The following is a 20,576-nucleotide window of genomic DNA, read 5'->3' as shown; positions in this document are numbered from 1 at the left end:
AGGAAGAAATCTCATTTATGGTATAATCTAAACGACACTGGATCTATACCTTCTCTCTGGAGTGTTGATTTATTATGTCTTATTTATCAAATTAACCACAATGACTAGGCAAATTTATCTCTTCCTTTTTAATGTGATTTCAATAAAAATACAATAATTATATGTTCATGGAAATATTGTAGGTTCTCTCAACTGACTAAGTGGAATTTCCAGAATAGCTTTTTATTAATAATTATAATAGAGTCTTGATGAAATCAATAGTGTCCTACAAACACGTTAAAGGCATCCTTCTACAGTAAATAAAATTGAAGTACAAGGCTAACCAATAAAAAACGCGCAATGTGTATGACGTCAGTTTCGCGCAGCATCTTATTATCAGTTTATACGTTTTATTTGTAATAATTTGCAGGTTCATCATTGTACTTCTGAACTAATACTAACAAGTTTAGTAGCATATTTCAACGGTAGTAACGGTGGACGTTAAGTAGTTTTATTCAAATGGAGGTTATTAGGCACAAGTGTGTAATTACTTGTTTAATTTTACTGATATATTAAATAAAATAACAATTACAAATTTATTGGAGTGTCACTAAGCCTAACCAGTATGGCAAGTGCAATGAAATTTGTTAAGCTCTCCCTGGATAAACTGTGCCCGAAAATTCTAAGTCTTAGAAGCAAAACTAGTTCAAAGGTAACGTGTAAACTTCATTGTTACGTAAGCCTTTTATGCATAGACAAAGGTTATACTTATGATTAATTTCGCTGGTGGATGATTTCCAGTAATTGTTGTTGTTGCTTTTCCTTGTAATATATAGTTTCAAAAACATTGTGATCGACAGATTGTTTTTATTAATGTCCGTTTTCACAATCCGATGATGTCTTGCATGTCCTGATAGAACATAGTTTTTATTTAAGACGTAACTTTGTGGTCTTTTTGTAACTAAGTATCATTAAAAACAAATAAAAATACATAATAGAGTATTATGTAAGAATAACACAAGCCACGATACTGCAAACGAGGGTTAGATAATTATCACCAGAATTTTATAAAGTTTAAATAGCATACACCATTTGACTTGGTATCTAAAAATACAGTTCTCCAAAACTTATTGAAAAACCTATTGAACGGGGTTGGTGCTTTGTTAAAATGACTCAATATATATTTAAACAAAAAATGCGTTTTCAAGTTTCTTTACTTGTTTTGTGTTTGTTGGAGGGTCGCGTGTCACACACATACTGTGTACTAACAATCAAACATAATTTTCTAATTTTTGTAAATAATAACCGTGTGCAGGTGGTTATAAAAATTATATAATCTTTATTCCGCCCCACTTCTTTAATGTTGATACAATCATTTAAACTATAATCGTGAGATTTTCTTTACATATATTGTGAGATATTGTAATACCTTATTCTTTAGTAATAATATATTTTATACCTGTGTGGCAGATGGGAAATTAATATTAAGTTAGTTGTTGATTATTGTATAATAATTCACGACCAGGAAAACTAAGAAGATTGAAGTGTTTCAGTTTTAACCAGATGAACGTCTATCATACGATTACTTTGTGTAATCTTCAATGGGAATTGTTATTGTTTCAGAACGTAAGGCTATCATACGATTCCCAGCCGTGGGGTGTATTGTGTCCCAATATTCGTTGGTAAAAGAGTAGCCCAAGAATGGGGAATCTAGTCTTATTGCTTTAGGGACGGCAGACAGATAGCCCTCGAGTAGCTTTGTGCGAAATTTCCAAACAAACAAACAAAAAAACAGATCTGGCATAGCCATGGACTAGGGCGCTCGACTCGCAATCCGAGTGGAGGTCGCGGATCCGAATCCCCGTCATACCAAACATGCCCTTTCAATCGTAGGGGCGTTATAATGTGACGGTCAGTCCTACTATTCGTTGGTAAAAGAGTAGCCCAAGAGTTGGCGGTGGGTGGTGATGACTAGCTGCATTCCCTCTAGTCTTACACTGCTGAACTAAGGACGGCTAGCGCAGATAGCCCTCGTGTAACTTTGCACAAAATTCAAAACAAATCAAACCAAGCATCCCTCGCAATTACGGGTGGTTTCCAAGTCAGAAAGAGGATCTACAATGTAACCACATAACTACAATTACAGAGTAATAAATTTATTGGGGATCTAATTACTTTTTCTGTGGTGAGTGCATATTTTGTAGTTACTCCAACGTTAGCAATTAACTGTATTTTCAGAGGGTCAAAAAGTTGGATGAGAAATGACCAGTAGATGTTTTCATAGCTCACCCTTCTGCACCAATGACCAGACAAAGAAGTGTTTTCATGGCTCACCTGTTTACACCAGTGACTAGGCTACCAGACAAAGGAAGTGTTTTCATGGCTCACCTGTTTACACCAGTGACTAGGCTACCAGACAAAGGAGGTGTTTTCATGGCTCAGCTGTTTACACCAGTGACCAGGTTACCAGATAAGGAAGTGTTTTCTTGCAAGATAGGGTGTATGCTCAATTATGCCCGAGTCATAAAACGAATGCAGGCTTGAATATTAGAGCATTACCGCTCCTTCGTGGTCAAATACGAACTCAGTAGAAAAGTGTAATTCATCCTTGACTGTTCCTTTAGAAAGTGTCCCAAACAAACAACTTCTAGGAACAGCTTCATCCACGCTCTTCACAAAAAGCGGCGGAGTGCAATCCCACAGATATGAATTTCAAATCTTGTAAATAAAATGCGCAGTTATCTTGCATATTGTAAAAGGCAGAACCAACAAATATCCATGAACTTGTACCAGTGGATTCATGTTTGACCGTTTAATAAAACTGCATTATGTTTGGAGTATATGTCTACTCGTTGACGGTAGTATGTGTGTAACACTACAGACCTGTGCTAAGAAAAACCAAACCTTGTACTATACAAAACATTTTCCCCCCACGCACAGTGGCACAGCGGTATGTCTGCGGACTTCAATGTGCAAATCCGGGTTTCGATACCCGTGTTGATCAGAGCACAGAAGGCCTGACATGGCCAGGTGGGTTAAGACGTTCGACTCGTAATCTGAGGGTCGCGGGTTCGAATACCGGTCGCATCAAAGTTCTTCGCCCTTTCAGCCGTGGGGGTGTTATAATGTTACGGTCAATCCCACTATTCGTTGGTAAAAGAATAGCCCAAGAATTGGCGGTGAGTGGTGATGACTAGCTGCCTTCCCTCTGGCCTTACACTGCTAAATTAGGGACGACTAGCGCAGATAGCCCTCGTGTAGCTTTGCGCGAAATTAAAAAAAAAGCCCATTGTGTTGCTTTGTGCTTCAAACAAGCAACAAAAGTCAGTTTAAACAGTCACACATCATGTCACTTTACTAAAATGTACTATTTACTAAAAACAAAATTGATAAAAAATATTATGGAACCACATCTCATTTCCAACAAGAACACAACGAAATTGTTTCCTGATACAAAAAAAAGGAATAAAAAAGATAATTGATTCAGTCCATGACCCAGGTGGCAGTAATATGGCGGGGAAGTGAATGAAATCTTATCCACGATTTATTTACTGTATGCATAACCGTCGTTCAACAGGACAACCCGCGCGTTATAGAATATCATATAAAAAGTATGATTTGTTTGTCATAAAGCACAAACAAAACTACACAAAAAAAACTGTACTTTGCACGCCGGAAGTATAGAAACCAGAATTTTATAGTTATAAAACCCACTGACTTACCGTTAAGCCACCAGAATTTCGAACGTAAGGATAGCGTTTCTGACACAAAACCTTTACATGGTTACTTCGTTTACGACCCAATACAGAAACATATAAGGTATTACGCGTGTGTATTTTTTCTGCAGTAATAAACATGCAAGTCAGTTTATTCGTAGTTGTGTCACAATCATTAAGTGGCCTTGTATTAAAATATAATTTCTTCACGCGTCACGTTCTGTCATTAGTAATGGTGTTTATACAACCAACCACGGAGATACTAGACGAACCTGTGCAATAAAAAATAATGAAAGTGAAACAGCATAAATGTTCTTCCAAGGTTGCACGCGCATAACATAGACACCCGTATAACTGTTCTTATTACATCAGAAATCTGTTGTGCATAAGTTAGTTTGCAATAGTAACTTAAGGAAATTAAAATTAATACAAAAACAATTATGTAACTACTGACACTTGTAAACTGATTTATGTTCAAGTGATGGTGACCACAAACTGGTTAAGAATTCGATTAGTTTATGGAGATCTCATGAGGACATTGAAGTAAGCAACACATTTATTCACCCCCTGATAAATCGTTTATTTGCAGTGAAGCAGTTTTTTCTTTACATTTGACAAAATTCTTAAAATTACCTTACTTGACTATTGTACCACTATTACCATACAAACATTATAAATGTCAGCCTTATCACCCCGAATAGCAAATAAACTGTAATGTGGGGCAATGCGAATATATAAACCAGAAATCTTTTAGATTATCAACATTTTAAAAACATACTATCTTTAGTGTGGTGCACCTCTGCAGAGTTCGAAACTTGTTTGAAGAACTGATTGTTTGTTTGTCTTATAGCAAAGCCACATTAGGCTATCTGTTGAGTCCACCTATGGGAATCGAACCCCTAATTTTAGTGTTGTAAATCTGTAGACTTACCGCTGTACTAGCGGGATACTTGAAGAACTGAAACCAAACTGGATGCGAAACCTAGTTTTAGTCTTTACTTCAGTGGATATAACTTTGCAGAACTATTGGTCTATGTCAATGGGATTATAAAATTCAAAATCGTTCATTCATTTTTTTCGTGGTTGTAAATGGTGGTTTAAAGTATTATACTAGTATATATATATATTTTTTTTTTGATGTTGTAATGCTGCCTCTAAGTTTTGAAAAAGGCAGTTAAACTACTTAACACTTGTGGCTTTAAAATATCATTTTGGGATTCGTTTTCCTTCTTATATCAATGTAAGAATTGGAAAGGATTACCGCAGGATTTCTGAAAAACTAATAACTACGTATCTTTGGATATTTGACAAACTCAAGTATGTATATGCAGACACCAAGAGAGAAATGTAGATCCGTGGGAAACATATAGTCTCAGTGAGTTTCGGCTGCACATACATTCAGAATTCGGTACTATCACGTGAAACAAAACATAATATTCGGAAAGCTGATAAGAGTTAATAAAACATTTTGTTTTTAAAGACTAGATAAAACAAAAACCGGTTTTCATATTTCTTGATGACAAGAAACCCACTTGAAATAAAAATGTATCCCAGAACAGCTGGTATGGGTATTGAAACTTTTATTGATAAGGAGAGAAAAACATTTTGACCTTTCTAGGTCATCTTCAGCCGTTCTGAGATACAGGTTTTCATATTTGTTTGCCTTTTTCGTTGTAGATCTTTTCGTGTTGTTTTTTAAATATTACTTTTTCTTTCGTCACGGGTGGTTTGTCCTGACTACACTTTTTTCTGATCAGTATTACATTTTTGATATTATATAAACCTCATCTTCTTTCATAGATGTTATTAACACAAGATAAAAAGACCACTTGAGGACGAAGTTACATTTGTTTGTTTTAACAATAAAATAATGTTTATTTGTTTTCTTGCTTAACCATTGATTCAGTTTTATAAATATTAATTTTATAAACAGTTCAAGGTCTAAACATATGACAACTGGAAGAGATAGCGAATACAATCGAATATCTCATGTTTTTTGTTTACACGATATCTTTTTGGCCTGGACTTTATAGCGCTGGACTTGCAGTCTGTATGTTCGAGTCCCATTATCAAACATGCGCTTTTAGCCGGGAGGACATTATAATGTTACGGTCAATCTCACTAGTCCAGTGGAATAGTCCAGACGTTAACAGTGAGTAATACTGACAAGTTACCTTCGTCGTTGTGTATCCCTTTTGAAATTAGGAAAGACTGGTACACTATAGACCCAAAGTGAGTTAGCACAAAATTCAGCTAACAAACATGGCTTTTTTAATTGTTTAATGAAAACTGGAAAGAAAACAAACGCGAAAACTAACATGTTCTAAGTAAAAAAGAAATAACTACCGCCCATATACATGGAAACGCTTATTGGGTTCGTCACTTTTTTTTAATCACATGTAATATAGGGGTACTGCCCTATTATTATTTATATGGTGACTGTTGTTATCAATAAAGGTAGAAAAGTAGAACTTCAAGACAGTCAAACTTGCTAAATTTACGTGAATAATGTGCATTTATTTAATGTTGGAAAATTTAAGAAAAACTTTAATTATGTGTTGTTGTTTTTTTTTTACTTAGTCTTGGAGATGTTTACGTATATATATCTCAGTCAAGTTTGAAAAAATAATTTAAAATCAGTATTTTACCATCGGCTTCTTTTGAAAGTTGTGCAATACCGTTATTTTAAAAGTCATTACATATACGATAAAATAAAATAACCAAACTTCGCAACCCACGTATGATAATATGTGTTTGTAATAATACACTGGCTAAAAATTATTGATGTAAGTCTAAATTATTCAATCTGTGTGATAATAATAAAAAACACGTGTGAACAGTGTCTAAAAAGGAACATTTTAAGAAGCATCAATAAGTATTAGAAAAATACAAATCAACGCTTTGTGCGATATTTTAAGAATTATAAAATTCTGTATGCGTGATAAGTTTCACTGGTGCCTGATGAAAAATCCCAGTGCCAATAATTTGTGGATCCTCTTTGAATAGTGTTGTCACTACATTACAAAGTTGTTGGTAAAATAAAATATGTCATATTTTACAATATAGAGTTGAACAATTAACTTACCTTTTCTTTATAGCAGATAGAGCACGGGCTTACAGAGGAACAAATAGCAGGTAAGAAGTAGGCCTAAGGCTAATAATGAAATCCATTTAATTAAACAAAACTTGTTGGTGGATAAATAAATATGAATTAAATTACACATTAACAGAAATTCAGTTGATGCTCTTCCCATTTTTTTCTCCATTGTGTTAACGTATACTACAATGATAAAAAAATACAGGTTTTTGTTAAAAATAATTTTATCTGCAATAGTGCGAAAATGCTACCTGCCATCATTAATTATAATAGATAAATAAAAATTAATTGCTATATTTACTAATTCATTTGTTCTGTATAACACTATAAGTATGTACACATTTATAAGATAACAATAAAATAAACTAAAACACAAGTAAAGAAAACCAAGTTAACGAAATCTTAAGATTCCGTTTTATTTTAAAATAATATTAACTTTTCACTTTATTCAAATTCGCCACCCTTTGTGGCTTTCGCTAGTCAAATTTTTTTGAAAATATCAGAAATTTTGAATTCATGCACGTTTATTTAAGGATTTTTTTACCTTATTAATATCTTGTACAACATTATGGCAATAAGTAACTTTTTGAAGTTTGATTACAACATAATTTAAAATAATCTATGGACAGAATGTAATATAACACATTTCGCAAGTTAGACCAAGTTAGACTTAAAATCTGTTTGCTGTTGGTCACTCATCACTCTAAGGGTTAGGTAGGTAGGCATTGCCTCCTTATTTATTTATTGTTTTAACGTAACCGTTACTGCCGATAATTCCTCTGTGTACAAAGTACGTATGTATTTGTATGTGTATGCAGAGGGTTGCTGGGAGGGGTGGACTGTCGAATGACAGTCCCAATATTATAAAAGGTCCATTATCTTAAGATTTTTTGTAAGTTCCCAACTTTCACCTAAATAATTTAAATTCTTTGTGTGTTTCTTTTTAAAGATTCCTCATATATCTTGTAGTATTGGTTAAACCCTTGGTATGATGTATGTATATGCACGCACTCATACATAGTGTGGTTGTAGTGCTTTATTCGTGTATATTTGCGTATATTTTTCATTTCAGTCTTTTCTTTTAAACTTAGTACTGTCCTTTTACTTTTTCAAGCTTCTATAATAGTAAGTCAATACTTTGCTTCTTGCTGAATATTTCAACATATAACACTGTCTTCTTTGGTGGTTATAAGCTGTACCTTATGTATACTAACGTTTAATTAATATGCAAGTTTTGAAATTTCTATTTTACTCCAGTTCAGATTAGACACAGAGAATGATTCAAGTAAATGACTCAGGTTTTACTTACTCTATTGTGCACGAGACAATAATCCACCAATTGGTCATTACGCATGTTCTCTTCAAGAAAATATAACTGTGATATTACTCACGATGTACAAAATTATACAATTGTCTTTTCTTTACGCGATTCACCTGAAGATGCTGGGACGGAGGAGTGACTTGAAGTCATCTAGACAAGGTGAATGTCATGAGAAGCCTGTATTAAGTAGCATTATTGTATTTTGGTACTTAAAGCCAGGTTCTCCAGTGTCAGGTGGAGCAGAATATATTTGGATTTTATTGTACGTTTTCAATTGGATTTGTAAATATTGGGTTTTGTGAGACTTGTTGACATAGAATGTATTTCAGTGACGTTTTTAAGAGTTTATTCTATTTTAAAATTGTAAATTTTATTTTTATAATTTAACTTTTTAGTGTAATTTATAGGAATGGAGGATCACACTGAACCAAAGAAGCTGTAAAGCGAAATGTTGAATGTCCAATTAAAGAAATATAACAAATCTAATGTTCCAGAGTCGTTTATTACTAGCTAAACTTAAAAACTATACGTAGTATTTTCTCAGTCTGAAAAATCACCTTTTTATATATCTTTGCACACTAAGTCTGATATTTCTTATGAACAATTTTCATTTATATTTTAAAAACATGCAGAATTTCACTATTCATATATTTAGTGCTTTCAAACTTCTGATATTTGTTATTATGCCTTGCACTTTTGGGTTTATTTGTAACCGGAATTGGGTTTGGAGAGACAATGCCTAGATTTCTTTTTCGTCTTCAAGCAAATTCATATTATATCCGCTGAACAAGGAGACAAAGTGAATTGGCGTTGGCTAATAAGAAACAAACATTTTTATTTTAGGCCTTACACTCTGTCGTCCATGCATGAATAGTTTGAAAAAAAGAGGAAAGACAGACCAAGAAATGCGTGAATGAATAATAGGTAGGAACATCATATAGTAACTGTGTTAGAACGGTATAAAGAAGAGAACAATGGCGCCCATGACAGTCAATCTGCTTCAAGCAGATATCACACAATGATGATGATGTTTACAGTTTTTTAAAACATGTCCTTTGTATTTGTACTTACAGAATTACTTGGATTAGTCCATTATGTTCAACTGCTGCATATCTTAGAAAAATCGAGTCAAGAAGATTTAAAGCTTGAGGTTTCAATGAGAGGGAAACTTTATGGTGCAAACGGTCTTTTCTTTGAATGATATATTCGTATTTCTGTGTGTATCAGTTATTGAGCTCAAAGCTACACAATGTGCTATATATTCTGTGCTTACAATTGGTATCGAAACCCAATTTTTAGCTTTATAAACCTGTAAATTTACTGCCGAACCACTGCGGTGTGTCTTAGAAGAAAAATGATTGAAACTAATGTTTTCCGTGGAATGAGTCTGTAGTTTCAGAGATATAAGTGTAAAAAAAAAACAACACTTTGAAACCCGCCTTAGTAATTACAGACGTTACTATCAGTAGACTTAATATAAGAATGCGGGACTTAGGTTTCTGTGTTAGATAAATAGTTGATTTACACTTTTTTGTTTTACATTTTATTTGACAATTCACGATAAGTTATGTTGGTGTAAGTGGATTTGTTTTAATACATAGATTAAGTAAATATATATTTTACTAGTCTTGTATCGCCATTACACTTTAGTAATAGCAGTCTACTGTAAGCAAATATGACGTCAACCATTTAGGGAAAAAAGCTTCTTTTAAATATTGGAGTTAAAAATTTGCAGTGTAAAGTCGAATGGTTTTCTTTTCGTTTGTTTGCTTTCAATGTCTTACATTAAGCACGCCGTTAAACATCCTAGTGGAATCTGTTGTCAACGCATTTTTCATTTACGGCTTTGTGTTAGTAACATGCTCTCATAGTTACCGAGTGCACAGTTTTCATCATATATTCTGCTCAGTGATTTTCAGCACCCTAGTAAAAGAAATGTTTCAGTGGTATGATACTGTACATATTTCATTTAAAAAAATAAACAACTAAGCCTCGATTAAGTAATAATTTAAATCCTTGCATATAAAAATCTGGTTTACTCTTTTTATTTTAAACAGGATAGTCTAACGTGATATGTTTCATGTTATTGTAATGCTCTGATTGTAAGCGTACAATAATGATTTAATATTTTTTCTTATTTTTTTAAAGAATTTAAAGAAGCCTTTATGACATTTGACAAAGATTCAGATGGCGCTATTACAGCGGCAGAACTAGGAATAGTGATGAGATCATTAGGGCAACAGCCGACAGAGAAAGAGTTGCGTAACATGATGTTTATGGTGGATCTAGACGGTAGGTGGTGGTAAAACCATTTCTTTTCTATTTTATCAAACATCTGAATTCAAAATTGTGTTGAACGCTTAAAGTTTTAAGAAGATCGGTTGAAGAAAAAGTAGTGTATTTGTTAATCAGTGATGTCGAGAAAACCCACTTGTAGAGAAATATATATACGTAAAAACGGCTCGTTTGGTTTGAAAAAATATTTTACGTAAAGGAGCGAACAACGTTTCGACCTTCTTCGGTCTCAGGTTCACAAAGAAAGAAAGAGGTAACTGACCGGAAGCTGACCTTACTTATACAACAACTTAAACCCAAAATAAACCAATACAAAGGAACACCTTTATACCTATATTAAATATAATAAAATAAATAATATAAAATTATATATTCAAACATCTAACACCGCCCTCTACATTCCGACACTCACTTACACAACCCCTTTGAAAGATGCGGTCAGAAGTAAAAGCAAAAATAGCATATATTAATAAAGCTAATTCTAATATCTATATATCAAAGTGGATGAGACAAGATGGAACCACCGAACCATGCTTTATTGGTTCCTTTTTCTTACACCCTAACGGCCCGGTATGACCAGGTGGTTAGGGCGCTCGACTCAGTAAGCAATTTTATTCTCACTAGAAACCCGATGAATTATTTGATGAACTTTAAATTTTGTTCTACATTTTTTAAAAATCTATCCATTCACGCATTTCTGTTTTAATCACGGACCACAATAATGGTTCATAACAGGTATCGCATGGAACTGCATAAAACCCTAATACAACTTCCAGGCAAAAAGCACCTTAAACAGTAAAGATTCCGTTAAAACTATACTTTATTACCTTTACTATTGACTACTAAGGCTGTACACGTGTAACATTTTCCAAAAAAAAAAAAAAGCACATATGTTAGACTTGCAAGGAAAACAAAATTCACTCAAAGTGGGCCACTAATTATTATTATTTTCTTGTCAGCCTTGATGAAAACAGCTTGGTATATTATCGAGTAAAAAAATAAAGTATCGCAAAGTCCGTAGTGCATTTAAAAGTCGATTTATTTAGTATGTATTTGTACATAAGCTAAAAACATCATAATTGTAGTGTAAACGATGCTATAATTATTCCTCAAAGAGGCTAAAGTACACAGTGACACAGAAATTACGAACCAAAATAGGTGAACATCAGATAACTGTAACATTTATACACTCAATGCTTTGTACACTATACAACAAATAACTTTAGGCAGCCAACACCCGTATTATGTATGAAACGTAGAAGTAAAAGAAATCACTCTATATAATTTTAAACTTTATTACACACATTCACAAAATAATTATCTTAAGACATGAAAATGTATTCAGAGCGATGTTTTAGACGTATGTTCCATTTCAAAAGACTGCTTTTCCACAGATAAATTTTTATACGCGTTTACTGGTGTCGTGTCTCCGTCTAGGCGCATATATTTGCTTGTTATTATCCATTTTATATAGAGCATTTGGTTACACAGGAACTATAAATGCTCGCTGTATTCTCAAACAAATTTTCGTGACAGTCTTCATCTGCAACTTCACCTGCGATCAAATACTCAATAGCTACAGTAAATCATCACGAACCTTATCAGTTAGCTACCAGTAACGTTTATTATCATTACACTGTATAAGACTACCCACTATATCAAGTAATACTTTACCCTTAGTTGAACACACAAAAAAAAAAACACCAAACAATACAAATAAAGATCTGGAAATTCAAAAATTTGCAAGTAACAGAGTAGCACGGCTTTAAACGTAGGCCTACAACAAGTTATATAACGTACAAGGGTGTAAAGAAACATTAAGGTGGAAGTTAATTATTTTGTTATCCACGAGCCGAACTCTCAATTATTTTCATCAATTTTTTTTTAGAGAACTCGATCATGAAAGAACAACGTATTGATACTTTATGGTCACTATTAAATCTGATGCTTAGTTTGTGCAACTATATACAGTGTGTGTGTCTGTTTCTTTAATATTTATTAGTTTCAAGGAAAAGCCAGATTAAGTTATCTTCTATGTCCACCACTGGGAATGGAACCCCCAGATTGTAATATTGGAAGTCTGTAAACTTACCGCTGTACCAACAAGGAACACTTTTTTTTTTTTTTATATATGCGAGTGTGTTAGGTTTAATATAAAGTTCCTTAGTCACTATGGGATTTTTCTTTTTCTCACTGAAAGTAGATGTTTTGGTAAAGAAACAATAACTTACGTATCTGTTAAGGATAGTTTAGGCTTGTATTTGTTTTGTTTTTTAATACTTCTCAAGAATAAGCAATAACATAGAAGACTAGATTTGTTTCGACATTATGACAGCGTTTAGAGGCAAGACTTTAACAGTTAGTGCCTAAAATGATCCAGTCTTAAAACGAAAATAAAAATAAATAAAGAAGCTCCTCAGTTACATATACATATATATATAAGAACAATAAACAAAACTGCCATCTCAAAAATGCATTTTAAAAACATCTACACCATTTCATGTACATAACTAGTGTATTTAGTGTGGATTTACAGGGTGTTAGATATTTGTTTTTACATTCATTAAGCTATTTATATTTCACAGGCAATGGAACAATTGAGTTCCACGAATTTCTTTTCATGATGACAAAGAAAATAAAGGAGTCAGGAAGGGAAGAGGCCCTTCGGGAAGCCTTTACAGTTTTAGACAGAAATAATGACGGATACATCAGTTTTTCAGACCTGAGGTATTCGATGATAAATCTTGGTGAAAACCTTACTGACGAAGAACTGGAAAACATGATGGAAGAAGCTGATTTGGATGGTGATGGTTTAGTGAGTTTTGACGGTGGGTGAAAAATATTTTACGTATTATATTTCTCAATTGCCTGATTTAAATAATATAGAGAAAACTTACTAATGAACGTTTTTATAGTTTTTTTAATACTTTCTGCAACGCTAAGCCTAACAACGTAGTGAAAGTAACACTAAATTTGCAATGCATAATATATATATAACTAACACTTTAATGTTAAATTAAAAGTTACGTTAAACTTAAATTAATTTATTTTCAACTTAACTAAGATTTCGTAAAAAAAAGGTGGTAAGCTTTATAAGAAAATGATTTTATATTAAGTTTGTTTTCGGTTGTTTTTAAATTATATAGTGAAAATAAATTTAGTTTTAAACAAGTTGGTTTGGTTTTGAATTTTCGCGCAAAGCTACACAAGGGCTATCTGCGCTAGCCGTCCCTAATTTAGCAGTGTAAGACTAGAGGGAAGGCAGCTAGTCATCACCACCCACCGCCAACTCTTGGGCTACTCTTTTACTAACAAATAGTGGGATTGATCGTCACATTATAACGCCCCCACGGCTGAGAGGGCGAGCATGTTTGGTGTGACGGGGATTCGAACCCGCGACCCTCGGATTGCGAGTCGAGTGCCTTAACCACCAACACCTCAAATTTTAAACAAAAACACTCTCTGTTGCTCCCCGCTTGTACAGCGGTATGTCTACGGATTTACAACTGTACGATCAGCGGTTCGATTTCTCTTGGTGGGCTTAGTAAATAGCCTAATGTGGCTATGCAATAAGAAAACACAAACAGACACATTCTCTGTTAATTCAAACGTTATTAAATATACTTTTATTACTTTCATTTGTAGGTCAGTATATAATTACTTTATTTACAAACAGCTAAACACATTTAATTAGTTATGTAGAACACCAGTAGGGAAATTACTGCTTAAAACATAATGCGAATTGAGGTAAGTTCATCCTCAAATAAATATTTTCTAAAACTGTAACTATCGAATAATGTAGCATGTGTTCAGGTATAAATATAGTGTTATAACTTTGTTCTCTAGGAGACGAGTTATTTCAAATTTGGTAAAAATAATTCAACATCCTGTCCACGTCATGATTACAAATAATTTCCTTCTTCAATGTCCTCAAGTGGCACAGCGGCATGTCTGCAGACTTACAACGGTAAAATACGGGTTTCGATACCCGTGGTGTGCTTAACTCCAAACAAACCTCCTTCAACGTTTCTACAATTTAAACACTTTCACACTGTCAGAAGTTGCTGTAGGCCTACCTTTCAAGTGGCATTAGCTAACGAAAAACAAATCAAATCACTGGTAAAAATTAACCGTGACAGTTAACACAATGACTATTCACTCTATATATTGACGTAACCTTATCTGCTATTCTCTTCACTGTGTCTCAACTCTCCCTGTAATTAACTTAACGGTTCTTCCTGCGAGTTATTTGTAATCTACGTTCGAACACGCCAGAGCAAATCTTGAAACCACACCAGACGTTCTATGCTCTGTGCCAAATCACTTACAGCATTAAAAATATACCAACAGATAAAATAAGAAGTCGCTGGTGAAACCCCTAATTCAAAATTAAAACTAACAGTTAGTTGGGCGAATTTAAGTCTTGAAAAAAAGGTGTGTATATTTGTATTAAATATCAAGTAAAAACAAATAAGTGGATATATAGTTTGAGTCAGGGATCAATCAGTTCATTATGAGCGGAAACCATTTAATGAATCATGAAGTTTTACTTGGACAGTTCGATCTAAGTTAATATATTTATTGTACAATGTTTTATGAAGTTATTGGGGGATATTCACGGTTTCTTTGCACATGACATGACCATGATCTAAGTATTACTTAACTTATTTTAAACGAATTTTTATTTGTTTCAACAACGCCCTCTCACGGATTATCAGCTGTGCAGAGCAACCGACTGAAAATTCTCATTTTAAGGACAGACGTTTGGGTTTGAAAACTAACACACCAATAACATCAAAACATTCTTGAAGTATTTGGTCTGTGTGACTAACTGGAGTGCATGAGTTTTAATAATATGCTCATGCTAAAAATTTAAAGAGATTTTGAATTTTTGTATGTCCGTACGAGAACATTAATTGTTTAGCTGTGCGTATTTGTGTGTTAGTAACGAATAGTTGCAGCGCTTAGCGATGGGTTTAGTGATATTTTGTGACACTTCTATAATTTAACAAAGTGTTTCTCTTCTAATGCTTTAAACCTTTTATTATAGATTGAATTTCAGAAGATTCTTTGATAAGTTCGACATTTCACGGTTGATAGCGCCACAAAAATGACTTACATATATCTTCCCTCCTCCTTCCAGATACACAATAGTAAACTCTAGAACTTTACAAATCTAAAACCAGAGATTCAATATTTTCAGTGACCACAGTATTCTTCTCATTTGAACGTAATGACAAACAAACACACCAGTCTAATTTATCGAGAGGCCCGGCACGGCCAGGTGGTAGGGCGCTTGACTCCCAGTCTTCGTTCCACCAAACATGCTCGCTCTATCAGCCGTGGGGGCGTTATAATGTGACGGTCAATCCCACTATTCGTTGGTAAAAGAGAAGCTCAAGAGTTGGCTGCTGATGTTTGTTTTTGAATTTCGCACAAAGCTACTCAAGGGCTATCTGCGCTAACCGTCCCTAATTTAGCAGTGTAAGACTAGACGGAAGGCAGATAGTCATCACCACCCACCGCCAACTCTTGGGCTACTCTTTTATAAACGAACAGTGGGATTGACCGTCACATTATAACGCCCCCACGGCTGAAAGGGCGAGCATGTTGGGCGCGACGGGGATTCGAACCCGCGACCCTCAGATTGCGAGTCGCACGCCTTAACACGCTTGACCATGCCGGGCCCGCTGCGAATGGAGATGACTAGTTTTCTTTCCTCTAATCTTTCACTACTGACTTACGGACTGTTATCATAGATAACCCTAATGTAGCTTTAAGCGAAATTCAAACCATACCAAACTTTCTGATGGGGTGATATAAGTATACAACATAATACTGTGTGTGCATTAGAAGAAAGTTTGTGATTGTTATATAGACTTTCCTCTCTCCTACTTTTTATGCACAGAATTTGTAAAGGTCGTGACACCAGCTAAACGAGGCTTCCCATAGCACGAAACTTGCATGTTGCACATTTCACGAACATTGCCCCATTATTCGTTACGAAGAAGGAGTTACTTCAGCAACAGATACGAGATAATGACCAAGTGATGCGACGCCCTCTGTGATATTGTACTTCTCCATCCAGTTATAAAGTTTTGTTTTCTGTCGTTGAAAATGTTCATACTTATTTGAAGGACATATATGAAACGAATGTTGTTGTTTTAACGAATTTAGATATTTATAATATGAATATAATATTAAGTTCTTGTATAATCATTTTATATTTATTTTTATTAATGTGTAGTTTGGAAATAGTCGTTCGACTTCACGTGTTGATACGTGTTAGTTTGTTTGAATGAACTATATTAGCCTGTAGTCTTTCGAACCTAATCTTTAAGTAAACTATATAATAACAAATGCAAGAAAACATGAAAATTTTATTGACCTTGGTGATTCGTTATTTTATTGTTAGAACCTATATTCTGGGCCTCGGCATGGCCAGGTGGATAAGTCATTCGACTCGTAATATGAAGGTCACGGGTTTGAATCCCCATCACACCAAACATGCTCGCCCTTTCAGTCGTGGAGGCGTTATAATATGACGTTCAATCCCACTGTTCGTTTATAAAAGAGTAGCCCAAGAGTTGGCGTTGGTAATGATGACTAGCTACCTTCCCTCTAGTCTTACACTGCAAAATTATGGACAGCTAGTCCTTGCGTAGCTTTGCGCGAAATTCAAATCAAAACCAAACCCATATTCTGTTGGCTATAAATAAACAAATTAAAACTCTACCAATCTTCATAACTCTTTTAACCTTTATATTTCATTTCATTGTTTCGCTCTTCTGTTACTGGAAATACGTGTCATGATGTTACAAATACTGCGTTAAAGAGAAACAATAACAAATATTTCTTTCTGTTATAATAGAAATTTTGTTTTTTTATGTTCTTGGTTTGTTTTGAATTTAGCGCAAAGCTGCACGAGGACTATTTGCGCTAGCCGTCCCTAATTTAGCAGTGTAAGACTAGAGGGAAGGCAGCTAGTCATCATCACCCACCGCCAACTCGTGGGCTACTCTTTTACCAACAAATAGTGGGATTGGCCGTCACATTATAACGCCCCCACGGCTGAAAGGGCGAGCATGTTTGGACGACGGAGATTCGAACCCGTGACTCTCGGTTACGAATCGAATGCCTTAACCACCTGGCCGTGCCAAGCCATTTGAAATAAAAAGTGTAATAATTGAAAATGAAATGTCAGATGACCTCTGATTTCTCAAAAAAAAAAAAAAAGGTCAAGGTGTGGGTTAAAGCTGTAACAGTCCATTTATATTCAAACTCACTGTCCTAAAATTCCCGTTGGGAGAAAGGTGTTAAGATTACTGCTGTGGTCAAATGACATTAATGTTTATGTATATTTATATTTTGCCTCTAAAACGTATCTTTAACACATATGGACATCGTGACCCACTCAGGATTCATTGAGCTTGACTACAGTTTAGCTATGCTCTCCAAGGTCGCCATAACAAGGGTCCACAACTGTCCTGAAGCCGATCTACATTTGTCTTACTGCTGTATAGTTATACAAAACAGAACGTTGGTTCAGCAGGAAGATAAATGGGGTAACACAAGAATATAAATTCTGGTACCTGCACGAGTTACTAACTACAGAAATTCATTAATGACGCCATCTTGCTTCTCATTATGATGCCTCCCGATGACGTAGCTGTATGTCTACAAACACTAGAAACTGGATTTCGACACAAACATACAAGTTCTTTTTGTCTATTTTCAGATACAAGTCAGTCTAGTTAAAGACGAGTACAAAACAATACTACAAGGGTAATACTTCCTGCCGCCAGGGCACAGTCTGTTTTCTAGTGTATTACAACTTTGGTTCATGTATAAGATGTTTAAAAATGTGTATTCTTTCAGGAATATTTTAACCTTCATAATTGAAAAACGTCTACTTAGAGTCAAATAAAGCATTAAGTACATCAAACTTAACTTTGTCGTGACACCTGCTATCATTTCACCTGGTCCCAAATAACTCAGTTTGTTAGAAGTGAAAAGTCTGTTTGTATGTCTTTTTATAGCAAAGCCACATCGGGCTATCTGCTAAGTTTACCAGGGGGAATCGAATCCCGGTCAAGTGAAAAGTTCTTAGTTACTACCGCCAAAACAAGTGAAACTGTGTTTTATGGTTACTGTATCATGAGTATAACCACTACTCTTATCTTTTCCATGAAAATTAACTAGATGGCAAACATTTTAGAGTAAGGTCCAAAGTATTCCACATTAATTAAAATAAGACTCATTGTCTCTTTAAAGAAAATTTTCTTTCTTCGAGATCTCAACTATTGTAACAGCTTATGAATGTGACTGTTGTATTTCATTCGTCAACAGACCTATTTATCAGGGAACTTAGTATGGCCCCATCCAGCCAGAGCCAAGTGACTTTTGTATCATTGGCATAATTTATAATATTGACCAGTTCCAAGCTTTCTAAATCAACTTATTTCAATTTTCTAATGTGTATTTAATAATATGTGTATGTATATATATTGTAAAATATAATTTGGGTTATATTTTTCTTCTTTGTTTTAAATTTTGCGCAAAGCTACTCGAGGGCTATCTGCGCTAGCCGTCCCTAATTTAGCAGTGTAAGACTAGAGGGAAGGCAGCTAGTCATCACCACCCACCGCCAACTCTTGGGCAACTCTTTTACCAACGAATAGTGGAATTGATCGTCACTTATAACGCCCTCACAGCTGAAAGGTGCGACCGGGATTCGAACTCGCAACCTTCGGATTACAAGTCGAACGTCTTAACACACTTGGCTATTCTCCTCGTTGATTCGTATTGTTTATATTTAGAATAAAATGCAGAACAAAATGAAATACACGAAACAAACTGAAAAATAATAACAACAAGCAATATCATTGTGTCTGTTATGACGTGGCCAACAACAACAACAACTATTATGACGCTTGATTACCAATTTGCACGTCACTATTTCGGATCTCCGTCACTGAACATGTTCAGCCTTTTTGTGTGGTTGTAATAGCGTGACAGTGAATTCCATTATTCGATGGTAAAGGAGAGGCCCAAGAGTTGGCGGCGAGTGGTGTTGAGTTACTGCCTTCCGTCTGGTTTATCCATGTTAAACTATGAACGGCTAGCACAGGTAACCTTCGAGTAGCTTTACGCGAAATCCAGAAACGAAATAAACAAACATTATTATCAGTTAGTTTAAAAGTAATGTGAACAACATTTTATTCTTATAAGTAGTACTTTAATATATTTATAGAATATAGTTTTAGCAAAGGTTTTATGTAGCTAATAAGAGTAACAAATAATAAGATAAAAATATGCATAAGCATATCTCTCTTAGTTGTGTTATAATTCAATATTTTATTTAGGGCCCGGCATGGCCAGGTGGGTTTAGGCGTTTGACTCGTAATCTGAGGGCCGCGAGTTCAAATACTCGTCACACCAAACATTCTCGTCCTTTGAGCGATGGGGTGTTGTTATGTGACGGTTAATCCCATTACTTGTTGGTAAAAGAGTAGCTCAAGAGTTGGTGGTGATGACTAGCTGTCTTTCCTTTAGTCTTACACTGCTAAATTAGGGACGACTAGCGCAGATAGCCCTCGTGTAGCTTTGCGCGAAATTCAAAAACAAAACAACCGTTATAACTATTGAAGCCTCCAAGTGGCACAGTGGTATGTATGCGAACTTACACATTAAAAACCGGGTTTCGATACCCGTGGTGGGCAGAGCACAGATAGCTCACTGTGTAGCTTTGTGCTTAATTCTAAACAAACAAACAAATTAAGTGTTTAAATTTTAAGGATAAGGCTACAATACCATGATAATTATTTGTTGTGTATTATTTAGCTGGATAAGCTGTACAACTTTCCAAGAAATAAACCTTTGGTCTAGTTTGTCATCCATTCTACCACTTTTCGCGGAGTTGTGCTTGTTTCACTAATTTGCAGCGCTTTTTATTGATCTCAGAGAGTATATAACATTTATATATCTGTTCAACTGTATTAAAACATTACAAATATTGTCATACCTACGTTATTTAGATGTTATCGTGGAATCAGTTTTTGTTTAAATGTCTCTAATTATTTTAAAATCTCTTATCTGTAACATTTGATTTTGTGTTAGTTATAAAAAAGTTTAGCGTGAGAAAAACAATAAATGTTTACAAACTGTT

The 20,576-nt window shown here is 34.6% G+C and overlaps 2 protein-coding genes across 5 annotated transcripts in view; one reads left to right on the top strand and one right to left on the bottom strand.

Moving 5' to 3' along the window:
* Window positions 1–3,851, bottom strand: part of LOC143254254 (troponin C-like) — a 23,044-nt gene extending 19,193 nt beyond the window's left edge. The window contains exon 1 of the mRNA XM_076509110.1: window positions 3,702–3,851. Coding sequence (XP_076365225.1) covers window positions 3,702–3,836 — 135 coding nt within the window. The 5' untranslated portion in view covers window positions 3,837–3,851. The remainder of the gene's footprint in view (window positions 1–3,701) is intronic.
* On the top strand, window positions 395–20,576 carry LOC143254255 (neo-calmodulin-like). Of its 4 annotated transcripts, none has more exons than XM_076509114.1 (5): window positions 395–691; window positions 6,794–6,830; window positions 10,262–10,405; window positions 12,994–13,236; window positions 18,147–20,576. In XM_076509114.1, the coding sequence occupies exons 1-5, from the start codon at window positions 605–607 to the stop codon at window positions 18,164–18,166; spliced, it is 531 nt and encodes a 176-aa protein (XP_076365229.1). In that variant the 5' UTR covers window positions 395–604; the 3' UTR covers window positions 18,167–20,576. The 4 variants fall into 4 exon arrangements, with proteins under 4 accessions (XP_076365229.1, XP_076365228.1, XP_076365227.1 ...); XM_076509113.1 differs by lacking the exon at window positions 18,147–20,576 and adding an exon at window positions 16,317–16,796 and having other exon boundaries at window positions 397–691; window positions 6,797–6,830; XM_076509112.1 differs by lacking the exon at window positions 18,147–20,576 and adding an exon at window positions 16,317–16,796 and having other exon boundaries at window positions 397–691.

Source organism: Tachypleus tridentatus, chromosome 6 (assembly GCF_004210375.1).
Source record: "Tachypleus tridentatus isolate NWPU-2018 chromosome 6, ASM421037v1, whole genome shotgun sequence".
NCBI lineage: Eukaryota > Metazoa > Arthropoda > Merostomata > Xiphosura > Limulidae > Tachypleus > Tachypleus tridentatus.
This window is presented reverse-complemented; position numbering and strand designations above follow the sequence as displayed.